A 16,249-nucleotide genomic window follows, 5' to 3' on the forward strand; every position below is an offset into this window, starting at 1 on the left:
TTTCCGCCTTCCCGCCCTCTCCTCGCTCCGTTCGGTGATTGGTTCAAAAGAAGCAGCCGGAGGCAGTGCTCTCTTTCCTTCTCCACATCTCGTTGGTACCAAAGAGGCGGGGCGGAGCGACCTCGAGAGGCTTTTCCCTATCACTACGGTGAGTGACCTACGGTGGCCGGCGAGGCCTCCCGAGCCATGCAGTTTCCGACGCGCCTGAATGGCTGAAGGAGGCTCCTCCGAGATGCCTCCTCCGGAGCAGCCGCAGGATCCGGAGAGCCGCGGCTCCGGCGGAGAGCGGGACGACGACTTCGGGTACGGCTTGTTTCCCGAAAGGAGCCGCGGAGGCGGGAAAAAGCAGCAGTCCATGCTCTATAAGGCCGTCTTCACCAGGAACCACAAGTGCCAGGTGATGCTGCAGATCGCCCTGGAAAGCAGTAAGTGCCTGGAGGCCGCGTCCCCCTCTGGCCGCGCCGTGACGAGCGAGCCACTTGCCCTCCGCTCCCAAGGGACCCGCGGCTCCATCCCAACCACCTCTCTCTCTCTCTGCCTCTCTCCTAAACACCCGTCAATTACTTGCACCCATGCTGTTGTGGACCGTAGGCGAGGCTCTTACCGAAAATTTAGGGGTCTCTACAGGGCAGCCAAGGGGTTAAACCACAGAGCCTAGGACTTGCTGATCAGAAGGTTGGCGGTTCAAATCCCCGCGACGGGGTGAGCTCCCGTTGCTCTGTCCCTGCTCCTGCCAACTTAGCAGTTCAAAAGCATGTCAAAGTGCAAGTAGATAAATAGGTACCGCTCCGGCGGGAAGGCAAACGGCGTTTCCGTGCACTGCTCTGGTTCGCCAGAAGCAGCTTAGTCATGCTGGCCACATGACCCAGAAGCTCCCTCAGCCAGTAAAGCAAGATGAGCGCTGCAACCCCAGGGTCGGCCACAACTGGACCTAACGGTCAGGGGTCCCTTTACCTTTACCGGGCAGCCAAAGCAGTTTCCATGCCCAAACTGGGCCTAAACCCCAACTGAAATGGATCTAGAAAATCAGTTTCTTGCAGGGGTGTCTGGAACTGGCCCGTGACCACACGCTCATGAATCTTGCCCAAGAAGGGGAGATTGCCAATCCACATTCAGATCATGGATGAGAGAGGTCTTACTCTGAGCTGACCTGGCACTCGGCAACAGCAGCCGCAGACCTAAGAGCTGGCTGATAGAACAACCACAATTCCCCAGATTTGCCCCTGTCTCTTTCCCAAGAGAGGTCTGTGCAAGCCTATCCATGCCTATTCAGCCCTAGGGAATGCAGGGGGGCTTACTTCCAGGTAAGCGGGGTTAGGTTGGCAGCCTAAGTGCGGCATCGGACCCTGTTTTGTTACCAGGGCAGACACCTTCCATGTCATAAGTAGTAGCAAAAAGACCATTGCCGCCTTCCAGCTTGTTCTTTTCAAGAAGTCCAGAAACTGGTTTGCAGTAATAAACAGCCTATTAAAGGTAAAGGTAAAGGTACCCCTGCCCGTACGGGCCAGTCTTGCCAGACTCTAGGGTTGTGCACCCATCTCACTCTAGAGGCCGGGGGCCAGCGCTGTCCGGAGACACTTCCGGGTCACGTGGCCAGCGTGACAAAGCTGCATCTGGTGAGCCAGTACAGCACACGGAAACGCCGTTTACCTTCCCGCCAGTAAGCGGTCCCTATTTATCTACTTGCACCAGGGGGTGCTTTCGAACTGCTAGGTTGGCAGGCGCTGGGACCGAGCATCGGGAGCGCACCCCGCCGCGGGGATTCGAACCACCGACCTTTCGATCGGCAAGCCCTAGGTACTGAGGCTTTTACCCACAGCGCCACCCGCGTCCCTAAACAGCCTATTACCCTGTTTATTACTGTAAACCAATAGTGTGTGTGTGTGTGTGTGTGTGTGTACACACACACATACAGTCGTACCTTGGTTCTCGAACAAAATCCATTCCAGAAGTCCATTCGACTTCCAAAAATGTCTGAAAATCAAGGAGCTTCCTGCACTCAGTCAGAAGCAGCATCAGACATGTGGGTTCCAAAGAACAGTCGCAAACTGGAATACTCACTTCCGGGTTTGTGATGTTCTGAAGCCAAAATGTACGAGTACCAAGGCATTCGACAACCATGGTACAAGTAAGTGTGTGTATGTGTGTGCGCACGCGCATCTAAGTCTATCTATCATCTATCTATCTATCATTCTTTACTGGAAAATACAAAAGTACAAGTGCACAGAGTAAGACACAAAAAAGAAGAAACAAGAAATAGAATCCATGTAGAAAACAAAGCAGATAAATATATATTGTGTGCATTACAAAAAAAGGAGGGAGGGAACCTTTTCATTGCAGTTAACTAGACCTTAATCTAATACGGTATTTTTTTAAAAAATAAAATTATTCCAAATACCGTCAAATTTGTCCATGGCAAGTCTACGTTTGTATACAGCTTGTTCATGTGCAGCGAGTTTGTTCATATCTTCAATCCAGTCGTTAAAGGGAGCCACATTGTCCCCCCCGCCCCCCAGTTCACCAATAACAGTCTTTTTGCTGTAGGGTGCAGAAAGTCCATTCGTATTGTCTGTTTCCCATTGCCCTTATTCTAAAGCTTTTGACATGCACCCAGCTGTAGTTCTGATCTTACAAAGCTGGGCACCCACATGGTCCGCACTGAAGGCCTGAAAGGGCCACATGTGGGCTACAGGCTGCCCTTTGTGGTCTAAAGCATGTGACCAGTAGCTCATTTTGTCTGCCCAAGTTTTGTGCTTAAGAATAAATGACTGCATTGCTTGGTCTAGGTCCATATGCTAAACTGCTACTTGATGCTATGAAGAATACTGGCTGGTAAGAATTTTTTTTGACCCAAGCTTATTGCATGTTTACTGCATTTGTGTTCCTACTTGAAGGTGACTTTAATACTAAAAAGCTGACCTGTATTTGGGCCTTTTAGCACTGTTTTCAAAGATCGACACTTCTCATGTGAAGAGTGTGATGGGTGTGTCAGTGGAGGATTCGATTCTTCAACATCACAGGTAGGTACGGAGCAATCTGTTGCAGCATTGGAAACATCAGATAACTTGATGCTTTGACATGTTAGCAAAACAAAATAGTTGCAGAAAGTTATGAGATGTTTATTGTTGAACATTTTGAGTTCATAGTTCTCGGAATCAATGCTTACTCCCATCTCCCCCATAGTATTATAGTAATTTAATAAAATGATTGCACAAGCCAGAAGGATTCAGTTCAAGTGGAGTATTTAATTAAATAGTATTTAATCAGTCAGGCCGCTTCTTAATTGGAAATACAAATCCACAGGCCCACTCACTGCTCCCAGAGAAGTTATTCCTGTTTTGTTCTAGGCAGCAGACTCACCTGGTAAACTACAGGCCTTCTACAAAAAGGGAAGACTGTTGCCCCACAGCTGGGACTTAATCTTGACAGCTGATTAGTGGCTTGAATGGGCTCAAAATGCATTTGTGTGGGCTCATAATGAGTCTTCAAATGCATGAAGCAGGAGTGAGCAGTGAGCCCCTGGGAAGGTGCACTGTCAGTGAAAGCACACCTTCAAAGGGGCTTGCTGATAAGCACAGATAGCGAGCCCTCTTGGCTGCATGGGAAAGTTCTTGTTGGGGAACTCTGGTGTCCATCTGGTGCTGTTAGTGCTGGTCATGTAATCAATGCTTTCAGTGACTTCCCACCTGCAAAGTAGCAAATGAAAGCTCATTTTCAGCTCCTAATTGTTCCTTTGTAGCTGTGTTCTTACTTGATGTCATATATGAAATCAGTTATAGGGCAAGTGGCTTGAGGAAAAGCTTCAGAGGCCAATTTGAGACATGCGTTGGGCCGAATAAGGCCCACAGGCTGCATGTTTCCCATTCCTGCTATAAGCAAAGGTGGAAAAAAGAAGCTATGTTATACTCCTCCCTTTCTTGACATGCCTTGATACAGCAGTGTGATAAGTGTGGATGAATCTGCACCATCCCTTCCCCATTTGCATTATATAATAGTAAAGATATTTGGGGAGGAAAGTGAGAAAGGAGATTTGACTCTCTTCCCATCAACCACCAGAGAAATACCAGAGGATGGCTGTCCACAAAGTTCTGCACTTGTCAATTTCAGTATATTTTTGGGGCTTGCTTTAAAATAGGATAAAGCCCGTGACTTGTAGATTAAATTATCTTCTGAATGTCCCCCTTATTTTCTTTGTAGATTGTTCTGTGCCAAAACAATATTCATCACCAGTCTCATATGAACAGAGTGGTTGCACATGAGCTTATCCATGCTTTTGATCACTGCCGTGCACATGTGGACTGGTTCAATAATATCAGGCATTTAGCTTGCTCAGAGGTAAGTTGTAAATTAATAGTGCTGCTAAGAACATATTTAACATCTAAGCAAAACATACACTTATCAGTGCAATTCTTCTTAGTTTTTTCCTTGGCTTCCCCCCTCCCCTTCATTCCAAGTTTGTTTTTGTCAAAAGCGGCAAGATGGGGATTGTTCATGCTGGTCACATCTAGAAATTCCATAGACGTATGTAGTGGATCACAGGGTCATTACAGTCATATCTCAGAAGTCAAACGCCTTGCGAGTCAAACGTTTTGGCTCCCGAATGCTGCAAACCTGGAAGTGAGTGTTCTGGTTTGTGAACTTTCTTTGGAATCCGGACATCTCACGCAGGTTCCGCAGGTTCTGATTGGCTGCAGGAGCTTCCTGCAGCCAATTGGAAGCCGCGCCTTGGTTTCTAATCGTTTTAGAAGTCGAACGGACTTCCGGAACGGATTCCATTCAACTTCCGAGGTATGTCTGTATAACAGTTCTGTGATTTCACTATTTCAGAAATATTGATTGACCCAGTGGGTTTTTGTGTATGAGCTAGTAAGAATTTACTCCCACTAACACTCTAAAAAGGAGGATTTATGAGCCATTTAAAATTAGACTTAACTAGTGTACAATGAAAAAACATAATAAAACAATATAAATGTAAGATTCTAATCAACGATCAGTATATGACATGATTGAAAAGCCTTTGTCAGTATTCCTATTTTAGTTGTTGCAGCTTTAATAACTGTGAATGAGAAAATTCAACCAGCCTGCCTTTAAAACTTTACTCAGTGTGAAGTAGCAGGGAACAGGAGAAAAAGGAAACCAGGCATGTCACAAGGTCAGAAATCTTATAAGTAAACAAACAGTACTTTTTCAAAGTCTTACTTTGTGTCACATAGGTTCTTACGGCCTGTTGTCTTAACTGGCATATAGCTAGTGCCATCTTAGCCAGAGAACTGTTGGGAGCCATGTTAGGAATTGTTGCAGTTCTCCGAGTACTTTATTTAGTTTTGGTGTTTTTGGTGTGTTTCCCTACATAGATTCGAGCTGCTAATCTTAGTGGTGATTGCTCCCTCCTCAATGAAATGACCCGGTTTAAATTTGGATTGAAGCAGCATCAGCAGGTAAGTTGATGGTGACCTGTAAATGAAGAGGAGGGCCAGGCTTCCATTTGCAGATGAGGTCCTGTTTAATTTGGAAATTCAGATATCCGAGATTCAAGTTACAGGAGTTCTGTTAGGTATAACAAAGTATGAGAATCTGCTGGTGGTCAGATTTGGTGCAACCTTCTACGGCTATTCTTCAAGGAGTGACATTGCTAATAGACATCCACAACAAACAATGTGACACTGGCTTTTGAGTTGAGCATCTTGGTGTCTTCCCGGGTTTGTGGAGAATATGGCAGATGGACAGTTGTTCGTTTTGTTTTAGTTAGCAATACCTTTCGAAACACTTTCTGTGTCTTATCATTGGGAATAATCAGTTTTACTAAGTGTATCACTTGTCTAGACTTCACAGTCTGTGTCCTGACCTTGGTTTTCTTACCTTCCTCAGACCTGCGTAAAAGACAGAGCTGTTCGCTCCATCTTGGCTGTTCGGAACATCAGTAAAGAGGTGGCCGAGAAAGCTGTGGATGAAGTCTTTGAATCGTGTTTCAATGATCACGAGCCGTTTGACAGAGTGCCTCACAGCAGATCAGATGCAAAATATGCACATAGAGATTTCCAAAACCGTGACCGGTACTATTCAAATATATAGCCAAAAACTGTTTATTTCCAGCTACAACATTTTTGGGACAATTTTCAAAAGATTAATTGTGAAGATAACTGGAAGTCCACGAACAACAAAGAATATTCATGTTGTCGAATTCCTGTTCTGTGTTTTGTTTGGCGTACGAATTGGCCCAGTAGTTCCCCCCCCCCCCCCAGGTACACATAAACGTTTATGTGAATATTCTACTGGAAATTAATTTTGCAAATGCTTTGGTTCTCATCCTTGGTTTAATAAATGCTGTTTCGTTAATGGTTTGGCAGTCCCTCTACTTCTACTGCTCATAGGTGACAGCTGTTGCTTATGTAGCCAAAGCAGCACAAAAACTCGGGTATCAGCAAGCTTTGGGAAACAATAAAATGTAAAAATTTGGGGGGTGGGTACACCATAATAGCATATTGGGATGGTGGGGGAATCTCCAAAACCAGGTCTATGGGGATGGAGAATGTTCAGTTGACATGAAATTATATCTTCATCTATAAACACACTCACACCCACACGATACAGTGGTGCCTCGCAAGACGAAATTAATTCGTTCCGCGAGTTTTTTCGTCTTGCGATTTTTTTCGTCTTGCGAAGCACGGTTTCGGGAAAGTTTTGGAAAAGCTTCAAAAATCACCAGTCTTCAAAAACCTCAAAAAAGGCTACCACACCGCGTGCTATGAGTTGCTCCTCGAAGTCAAGTCGCAACTGTATTAACGATGTTAAGAAAAAGGAAACAAACTTGCAAGACGTTTCCGTCTTGCGAAGCAAGCCCATAGGGAAAATCGTCTTGCGAAGCAGCTCAAAAAACAAAAAACCCTTTCGTCTAGCGAGTTTTTTGTCTTGCGAGGCATTCGTCTTGCGATGTACCACTGTATATTACATTTTTTAAATGGAAGTTCGGAGGAGAGTGCCCACCATTACATAGCCAAAATATGGGGAGGTACCAACAGTCTTGGGGGGGGAACCCTAGGTTTCCAGAAGCAGCATGGAGCAGGTCACCAAATAACCCTTAAAGAAATTAAGTGGCGTGGAATATTGAGAGATGGAGAACTAAAACACTGGGAAGGAGAATGGAATGGCGTGGCTGGAGAGGGAAGGAGAGAGACATATGGAATAACCTAATTGGCCAGGGTGCTCATTTCCTGTTTCATACCTAAAATGTTCCCAGGGACAGAAGTGAGAGCTGCCCATAGAAACTAATGGAGAAAGTCAAAATTTTAATATAGCTGCGAATGGGCACTATATTTGCCTAAAAACCTGAAAGGTAGCAGCAAAGGAAAGAGGCTTTGCTTTTTCTAACTTTGTTCTCATTTAGGTTGGAAAAGGCCTGGAAAGAATGATTTATGAGTGTTCACACTGAATACTCACACAGTGTAAGGCTCCACCCTCCAGTGTTGTTCAAGAAAATCAAATCCTTCTACAGGTTCATTGATTAGAGGGAAGCAAGCCTGCGATGTTACCCACATTGCAGGTTAGAGAGCAGGATACATTAAAGTGTTGTTTATGGTAATATCCTTGTTGCAGATTGGAGGGCTGTGCTGTGAGAGAGTACCTTATAGAAAGCCTGCGCTGTAGTCCACAGTTAATACTGCAGCTTGGAGGCGAATGCTCATGAAAGTCCATCTGATATACACAGCAATCTTTGCACAGATATCCTGAGATGGTGTCAGAGGTTTCGCAGAGAAACTGAAGCTTCCCCTTTCAGCTGCAAGGGCTTGCAGCCCTCCATAGTCATTCCATATTAAATGCAGGGTCGACTAAAATGGGAGGATTGTTTATTTATACATTGTCATCACAGAGCATAGTGTAATGCTAAGAGGTTTAAGCAGAGAAGAAATTGCAGTCTAAATTACAGATTGTCTAGCACCCCTAAGAAGCCTGCACTGAGCATACAGTGTGAAATGATTATAGAATTTATGGAATCCTCCTGAGAAAATCATACAGTGCCATTACTTGTGGCTATTTATATTTGCAGGAGAAGACCTCAAACATAATTATTAGAGGAGTTTGGCTTCTAGGGATTCCCAGGGTATAATAAATGGAAGCATTGCAGGGGATGCAATATTGAAATTCTACAAGAGGCCTGAGGCCATTTCAAATTAGGATGTCAACCTCTTCCTCATTTTCCCAGCCCGAGACCTTAGGATCAGAGCAGCTTTGCCAGTGATAGTTAAACATTTGTGTACCTTGTTAGTCCTTGCTTGATTCTTATCACTCAACTAAATCCTTTCATTTTTACTATTCCACCAAGTCCCTTAGGCCAGAGATGCCCACCTTTTTATTCAGGTGGGGGACATTTTATGCTCCACAATAGTGAAGGACCCACAACTGTATTTTGTCTTGCAGACTTTACATCTATTCAAACACCATAATAAGGTTGGCAGTGCCTTGCAGTAAGGTCTTCCTAGCCATAGATCACCTGTGCTCAACCATACTGCCTAACAAATTGTAGTTACAGTGGTACCTTGGGTTAAATTTGCTTCAGGTTACATACGCTTCAGGTTACAGACTCCGCTAACCCAGAAATTGTGCTTCAGGTTAAGAACTTTGCTTCAGGATGAGAACAGAAATTGTGTTCCGGTGGCGTGGCGGCAGCGGGAGGCCCCATTAGCTAAAGTGGTGCTTCAGGTTAAGAACAGTTTCAGGTTAAGTATGGACCTCCAGAACGAATTAAGTACTTAACCCGAGGTACCACTGTAGTTCCATACTCTCCAAGTGTCCCTATTTTCCAGGGACAGTCCCCGAATAACAGAAGCCATCCCAGTTTTGATTTGATCCCAGAATGTCCCCGTTTTCCTTTTTCCTCCCCTCCACGTCGCAGAGAACAATTAAAAGTAGGGTGTATGTGTAGGTGCAAAAAATAAAATTCCTGCACCAAGTTAAGGAAATGGTGAAGCTGGCATACGAAGCCCTTCCTATAATTTTGAAAGAAAATGTCATCAATCTACTTTAAATTCTTTAATTGCAATGCTTCAGCAGCCAGCCGGTTTTAAGGAAATGTGTGGAGTGTTTATTCCTTTATTGTAAATGGAGCCTTACACTGTCTACTGAGAAGGAAGTCCCAGTGCGTTCAATGGCGCTTACTCCCTGATAACTGGGTAAAGACTGTGCAGCCTTACACTGCTTTCCTAAGCAATCCTTTAGCCAGAACTAAAACCCACTGAGTTTAATAGAATTTACTTTCTGATATGTTCCTGATCATTCTCAGAGTTGTTGTTGTTGTTGTTGTTGTTGTTGTTGTTGTTGTTGTCATATTCTGCCTTTTTCCCTGACAGGGACTCAAGGCAGCTTACAGCTAAAATTTTATTTCATTCCATTTATCTGTGGAAGGTGTTGTACATGATTCCTTCCCTCACATTTTTCTTTACAACAATCCTATGAGGTAGGTAAGACTGAGAGGTTGTAACTGTCTCAAGGGGACAGATACTTATGTGTACAGTGGTACCTTGGGTTACATATGCTTCAGGTTACATACGCTTCAGGTTACAGACTCCACTAACCCAGAATTAGTGCTTCAGGTTAAGAACTTTGCTTCAGGATGAGAACAGAACTCGTGCTCCGGTGGCACGGCGGCAGCGGGAGGCCCCATTAGCTAAAGTGGTGCTTCAGGTTAAGAACGGTTTCAGGTTAAGTACAGACCTCCAGAACGAATTAAGTACTTAACCTGAGGTACCACTGTATATGACTTGTATGTGTGTGGAGATCAAAAACAGGAGAAGCTTCCTGATGCAGAATAGGACATCCCTATTTTCATGGGAGAAATGTTGGAGGGTATGTAGATCTTGAATGTAACCCCCCTCAAAGAACCTCCCAAGTTTCTTAAAAAAAAACTTAGTTTCTAAAAAATCACTTAGTTGAAAAAAGCTTGCATTTTACTATGCTTAAATCAGGATTTTGAGGGCCCTTGAACAGCCACATAAATTCACCCCGATCATCATGATTTACTGGTTCACAATACCGAATAACTACTCTGTGTGCAGAAGGAAGGTTAATGTTGATCTGTGCTCACAAAAGTCTAATGCTGAAGCAGAGTGTAAGAAACTGTGTCAATTATCATTGCAGGGGTAATTTAGGTAGGTGGAATGTAATTGCTTGATGTTGCTGCACTTCTTCAATTTCTTCACCGTAATGCTATTATTGATTTAGAGAAAAAGAATTCCAGCTAATGAACAGATCTATGATAACTGCATTGCTATTGTTTTGGAGTGTGTATGGGGGGTGTACTTTGAGGAGGGCACAAGGGGGGGGGGATGACATGTCATGGCTTATGTAGCAAATTCTTCTAAAAATAGCAATTTGATAGAATCACAGTTGGGATGGGTGTCAGAACACGGATCAAGTCCCAAACTCATTGATATAGTCTGCAATAAAATGGATCTAAAGAGTCAATTGAGGTTGGCTTTGCCTTTTAAAAATGTGATGTGAATCAGCACTTTAGATTTTGGGGGCCGATAGTACCTTTTAGGAATCTTGTATCTTTTGGTGTGAAGCCTCTGCATTTTTGCCCAAAAGTAAGTCCCACTGCGTTCAATGGATATTACTCTCAGGAAAGTGTGCATAAGGTTGCGGCAGCCTTAGTTATCTAGCCAAGCGCTGCTTCACATCTTTCCCTCCTATATTTCATGTGGAGAATTTCTAATCTTGTTTTCAAGAGGTAATTTTATCAGCAACCTACTGTTGCATAGCTGCTGGCTGCAAAGTGACTGAATATCGGAACAAAAGCAGTTAGAAAAATACTTTATACACCTATGGAGAAAATTGCACACTAAATTCTAAAAGTCCCCTCCTTTGATGTAATCTAGCCGACCTTCTGCATTGTCTAAATTCCCTGGGGCTCAGCTTAGCCTTGCAATAGCATAATCTTGCTTGTTAATATTCCTTTGCTCTTTGCTTCTTTTCCAGGGCTCCAGTTTAGATTATGTTTTGCATGACACTGCATTTTCAGAAGACACAAAAAAGTCACACGTCTTAATATATTGCCCTTCATCTACCCCTCAGTTGTGTTACACCTTGGTCGCTAATAACGATGATACTATGTTTGTGGAATTGCACACTGATTTTAATATGCAAACAGGCTTCCCTTTCGTCAGCTTCATTGGATGGTCTTGAGCTCTAATATTATGAGAGGGAGATATCCTAAAGACAGGAAGAAAACCAGCTAGTTTGATGGCAGAAGAGCATTCGAAGCATAAGAAACAGGTCCACAGTTCACTGAGTGAGCTCCACAGTCTCCAGCATCTCCTGGTAGAGTGAGGAAAGAGTCAACCTGTCAGAGACTGAGGAGTACTGCTCTGATGAGAAATGGTGAGAGCCTCCCTCTGCCCCTGCTCCTGACCAGGATCCTGAAGCTGCCCAGGAGCAGTGGAGCAGTATAGATTTGGATCAGTGGTTTGAAGAGGGGCATAGTTCTGAAGACAAAAGTTGGGAAGAACTGGGGGCTGAAAAGCAAGGTGCAGAAGAACTGGAAGAGAGAGAGCTAACTCTCACAGGATAGTGTCCAGCCTATCAGTCCAAGGTCACACAGAGCAGATAAGGTGGCTACACAAAAAGCACTGTGGTTGCGAAATAAGGTTGCAAGACGCAGAAGTGACTGGGGGGGAAGTGGGTAGAAACCTTAACTGGGAGCACCTTTACTCTGAGACGGACTCCTTGTTCTTTAGCTGTGACCATTAAAATCTCTTTAAATGGTAAGAGACTATTTTTGCTTTGTTCTGCTCATCCACGGCCAAAGGGAGGGAGGAAGCCGCTTTCCCAAAGCCTGACACAGCCCCTGTCTGAAACCCTGGACACCTAATGCTAGTCAGTTGAGACAGCCCTGAGCTAAATGGACCAATAGTCTACATAAGGAGACCATAAGACAAGTACTGCTGGATCAGACCAATGGCCCATCTAGTCCAGCATCCTGTTCTCACAGTGGTCTGTGTTGTAAGGCAGTTTCCTATGTCAACAAAATGATGCTGAGAAACAGTGCACGAGAAGGGCACTGTCTGCAGCCCAGTCCTATGCATGTTTATTTAGAAATCAGTCCTGCTATGCTCCATGAGGCTTACTTCCAAGAAAGATGCAGTCTTAAACACACATAGGGGAAAATCCCACTCGACACAGTGGAATTCGCTTTTGAATAAACAGGCATAGGATCACATTCTTATTCCACAAAGTCAACTGCTGCATCAAAAGAAAGCACGGACAAAAGATAGCAGAGACCAAGGCAATGAAGGGTCAAAAGTAAATTTAAAAAGTTTAAACTCAATCCAGTGAAGGTGAGGAACCCAATGCAAGTAAATATGTAAAACAGAAAGCCAGAAATGCAGAATGACAAAGGAAATACCCACAAGAAGTTTAAAAATGTTATCTGTGCAATCTTATACTTGTTTGCCGAGAACCAAGTCCCACTGAGTTCCAGAGGGGTTGCACTTCAGTAAGTGGCTATGTGATTTTAGCCTAAAGGTTGAAGTAAAGGATCAAGGAAGCAAGTCAAAGAATATTGCCATAATTAATCCATTCTAGAGGCTTTATCAGAATTAGTGGTTGAAAATATCTGGCTCTTGGAAGTATTATGGAAGGAAGGAAGGAAGGAAGGAAGGAAGGAAGGAAGGAAGGAAGGAAGGAAGGAAATATTCTTTTAAGACCCAAAATGCAAAAGAAAGTGCTATCAAAAATCATTCCAGATCAGCAGACATGCTAGGCTGAATGAATTACAGACTCACTTAGAAGAAGAATTATGAAAAAAGTTGAAAAGCAAAAATGGTTTGACAGGTGTATACAGAAATTTACTGTGAGGATGAATGGATTATAGATTCACACAGAAAAATTATGGAAAAGGTTAGGACGAAAACAATTCAGCCTATCTATATATAGAATCATGCTGTATTGTTGGTTTGGTGATGTAGAATTTGGCTGTGAGTGCAGAAAGTGGATTTATTAGACAAACTCCAGTTACAGAAAGGTACATTTCTGCCTCCTTCCTGCTGCAATCCTTTCACCTACCTGAAAGGCCATTTCTGATGGTCAAAGGAAATGTGACGTGGGAGGTAGAGGGCATGATTCAGCATGGCAGATAGGGAGGAACTGGGGAGACAGTGATCCTTTCGTGTTCGTGGCAACATGGTTGTGCTAGAGCAGGGATACAAAACCTGTGACTCTCCAGTTGTTGATGGACTACGACTCCCATCAGAATGCCCAGTGGTCAGAGATGATGGGAGTTGTAGTCCAGGAATGCTTGGAGAACCACAAGTCCCCAATTCTTGCACTAGAGGTTCTTTGGATACAAGGAAGTTTCTTTAGAAAAGGCAACAAGCTCTTAATTCCTCAGGCTTTGCTGAAAGTGGGAAACGTAGCCATGCAGACCTGTCAGCTCTAGGGAAGGCAGGAGTCCTGAAAACACATAGGAACCCAGATCCCCTAAAAATGATGATGTTTTGGTATTTCAAGTGTCTTGTTGTTATTTCAGTCACAGAGAAGAAGCCTGGTTGTGCCAATGGCCTTTTTGCTTTAACTTGAAAAGGCAAGAGGACAGCAACCAGCAACTTCTTGTAGTGCTTCTCAGCTCATAGAGTCATTGCATTATTTTAACACATAACATTAAACGGCTTCTCTCCCCCACCATTGCTAACAGGTGAAAAGCCCAGGAACAATCTGAATTCCTGCCATCAGTACAGCAGAGGGAGCTGCGGCACCACTGGAAAGAGCTCTGCGGCGAAAACAAAGCAAGCCTGAAGCGACTTCAGCATGCATTTCCATTTTTATTTAAATCTGCATTTTAATCAAATTTACATAACTCTAATGTTAAAATAGATTAGAAATTAAACACACTTCCACTGCATTGTTCAGCTCCCAGAGAGTTCAAAAATGAAATATTTACTTCCTCATAATAATGATCTGGAGAATGCAAGCGGAATACATTTGGCTGGCTGCTGTTGCAGTTGCAGTGAGGATGTTTTGATTAGGAACCTGCTGTGCTGGAGAAAGTCATGCAGGCTGGAAACTTTGGCATCAAATAGGTCTCCTGATATTGGATGTGATCCTCCAGCCCAGTTCCCCATTTGTAAATGGGGAATTTATAGCGGCTGCATTCTGGGGTTGCTGTGAGAAAATAAACACAATACCTTTCAAGCTGAATACTCTTGAAGACAATGTAAGCACCTGTGAAAAGTTTTGAAACTTAAATCAGTGGGGCATGCTACATCATCCAAAACACATTTACTGAATTCAGTGGGACTTAGTCCATATAAAGTGTGCTCAGCTCTTAATCTCTTCTGGTTTGCATCTTGGCATTAGTTTATAGAATTGGTATGGGAGATACTGAATATATTGTGGTCACTTCATAGCCTACTTTTTCCAACCCAAGTAGTGGTGCATTACATCTTTCCAGCTGTATGTTGAGAAAAGCATGTGCTTTGATATGGTACCTGTACAATATCTTTCTTTCTTTTTTGGCTGCTGGAACACAAATCAGGAAGCCTTGTGCCACCTTGCAGGCTCCAGGCACTCAGAAAATTGTAGGCCCCTAAGATATATTTGGACGTGGGTGGCACTGTGGTCTAAATCACTGAGCCTCTTGGGCTTGCCGATCAGAAGGTTGGTGGTTCGAATCTCTGCGACGGGGTGAGCTCCCGTTGCTCAGTCCCTGCTCCTGCCAACCTAGCAGTTTGGAAGCACCCCAAAAGTGCAAGTAGATAAATAGGTACCACTCCGACGGGAAAGTAAATGGCATTTTCATGCGCTGCTCTGGTTTTGCCAGAAGCAGCTTAGTCATGCTGGCCACATGACCCGGAAAAACTGTATGTGGACAAATGCCGGCTCCCTCAGCCTGTAAAGCAAGATGAGCGCCACAACCCCAGAGTTGTCTGCGACTGTATTTAATTGTCATTGTTATGTACTGAAGTTCTCACCCTGGGCCAGCAGGGGGATACTGTAGATAGTTTTCACTCAGGTCCACAGAAGAAGAAGAAGAAGAAGAAGAAGAAGAAGAAGAAGAAGAAGAAGAAGAAGAAGAAGAAGAAGAAGAAGAGTTTGGATTTGATATCCCGCCTTTCACTCCCTTTAAGGAGTCTCAAAGCGGCTAACATTCTCCTTTCCCTTCCTCCCCCACAACAAACACTCTGTGAGGTGAGTGGGGCTGAGAGACTTCAAAGAAGTGTGACTGGCCCAAGGTCACCCAGCAGCTGCATGTGGAGGAGCAGAGACGCGAACCCGGTTCCCCAGATAACGAGACTATCGCTCTTAACCACTACACCATACTGGCTCTCAAAGTGGCTATGCAAATAAGGGATGGAAAGTGACGTTCAGTGATTGGATAGTTACAGAAAATGGTTACTGTTGCGTTCTAGTGGAGCTCTATATAAGCAGGCTGGCTGAACCCTTCAGTTCTGTTCTGTTCTGGCCTGTGAATAAACAAGAGCTGTTTGAAGAATTGCTGTGTCGTCTGATATGTTCACCCACAACTTAACAGTCATGGGTCCTTTACCTTTACATTTTTAAGATACATTTATAAATATATGAATTGTATAACTCCCATAATTTAACATATATACAGGAGACTGCTTCTGCTGCTTGAGTCTGCCAAGCTGCAGTTTCCAGCATATGCTGTGGGCAGGCGAGAAGATAAGAATATACTTTGTGGAGGGAACTGCTAGCCACTTTGAGAGAGAGAGATTTTAAAGTTTGGTCAATCTAAGACAAGTGCTGATGGGAATAAAATACTCCAAGAGACTTGATACTGTAAATAAAGCTCTATAGGAGGCTGGCACTAAATTGTGCACTGTCATGAATTGTATGATGGTCTTTTCTCACATTTTGGTGATGCCTGCAATACATTTCATTTGTTTGAGGCCATGACAAATGAACTCACACTATCCAAACATTGCTATTTTTTCCCCTAGAAAAAAGGGTGCCGGAACTCACAGTGAAAACCTCCCTTGTTCTCCTATAATGGCAATGGCACCCACCTGAGAGGTGCCAGAACTGAGTTCCAGTAGGTTCCGGCTGAAAAAAATGTCCTGCAACTACAAAGAGATTACACACAACACAAACAAGCGAGAACCCATGAGGTTGGCAGAGATAACAGCGACAAATTCCGCACACATTTCTTCTGTGTCCCATCATGGGACACAAAACTGCCTTGGTCACACTGCCGGATGATCTCCGGTGGGCTAGAAACAAAGGTGAAAGCAGTTTCCTG

General features: G+C 43.9%; 1 protein-coding gene across 1 annotated transcript; it reads left to right on the forward strand.

The window, feature by feature from the left end:
• The first annotated feature begins 94 nt into the window (after window positions 1-94).
• Window positions 95-6,336, forward strand: ATP23 (ATP23 metallopeptidase and ATP synthase assembly factor homolog). Its single transcript, XM_028745743.2, has 6 exons — window positions 95-425; window positions 2,787-2,832; window positions 2,939-3,020; window positions 4,198-4,335; window positions 5,355-5,438; window positions 5,869-6,336. The coding sequence occupies exons 1-6, from the start codon at window positions 209-211 to the stop codon at window positions 6,070-6,072; spliced, it is 771 nt and encodes a 256-aa protein (XP_028601576.2). The 5' UTR covers window positions 95-208; the 3' UTR covers window positions 6,073-6,336.
• The last annotated feature ends 9,913 nt before the right edge of the window (window positions 6,337-16,249 follow it).

The sequence above is a fragment of the Podarcis muralis genome, chromosome 10, assembly GCF_964188315.1.
Source record: "Podarcis muralis chromosome 10, rPodMur119.hap1.1, whole genome shotgun sequence".
NCBI classification, from domain to species: Eukaryota; Metazoa; Chordata; class Lepidosauria; order Squamata; family Lacertidae; genus Podarcis; species Podarcis muralis.

What these genes read in the sequence shown, in the direction of transcription:
- ATP23 (XM_028745743.2), top strand. Translation starts at nt 209, where the DNA reads ATGGCTGAAGGAGGCTCCTCCGAGATGCCTCCTCCGGAGCAGCCGCAG. An exon ending in GCAGATCGCCCTGGAAAGCA is followed by an intron (nt 426 to 2,786) that starts GTAAGTGCCTGG and finishes TGCTTGGTCTAG; the next exon opens with GTCCATATGCTAAACTGCTA. An exon ending in GCTATGAAGAATACTGGCTG is followed by an intron (nt 2,833 to 2,938) that starts GTAAGAATTTTT and finishes TGGGCCTTTTAG; the next exon opens with CACTGTTTTCAAAGATCGAC.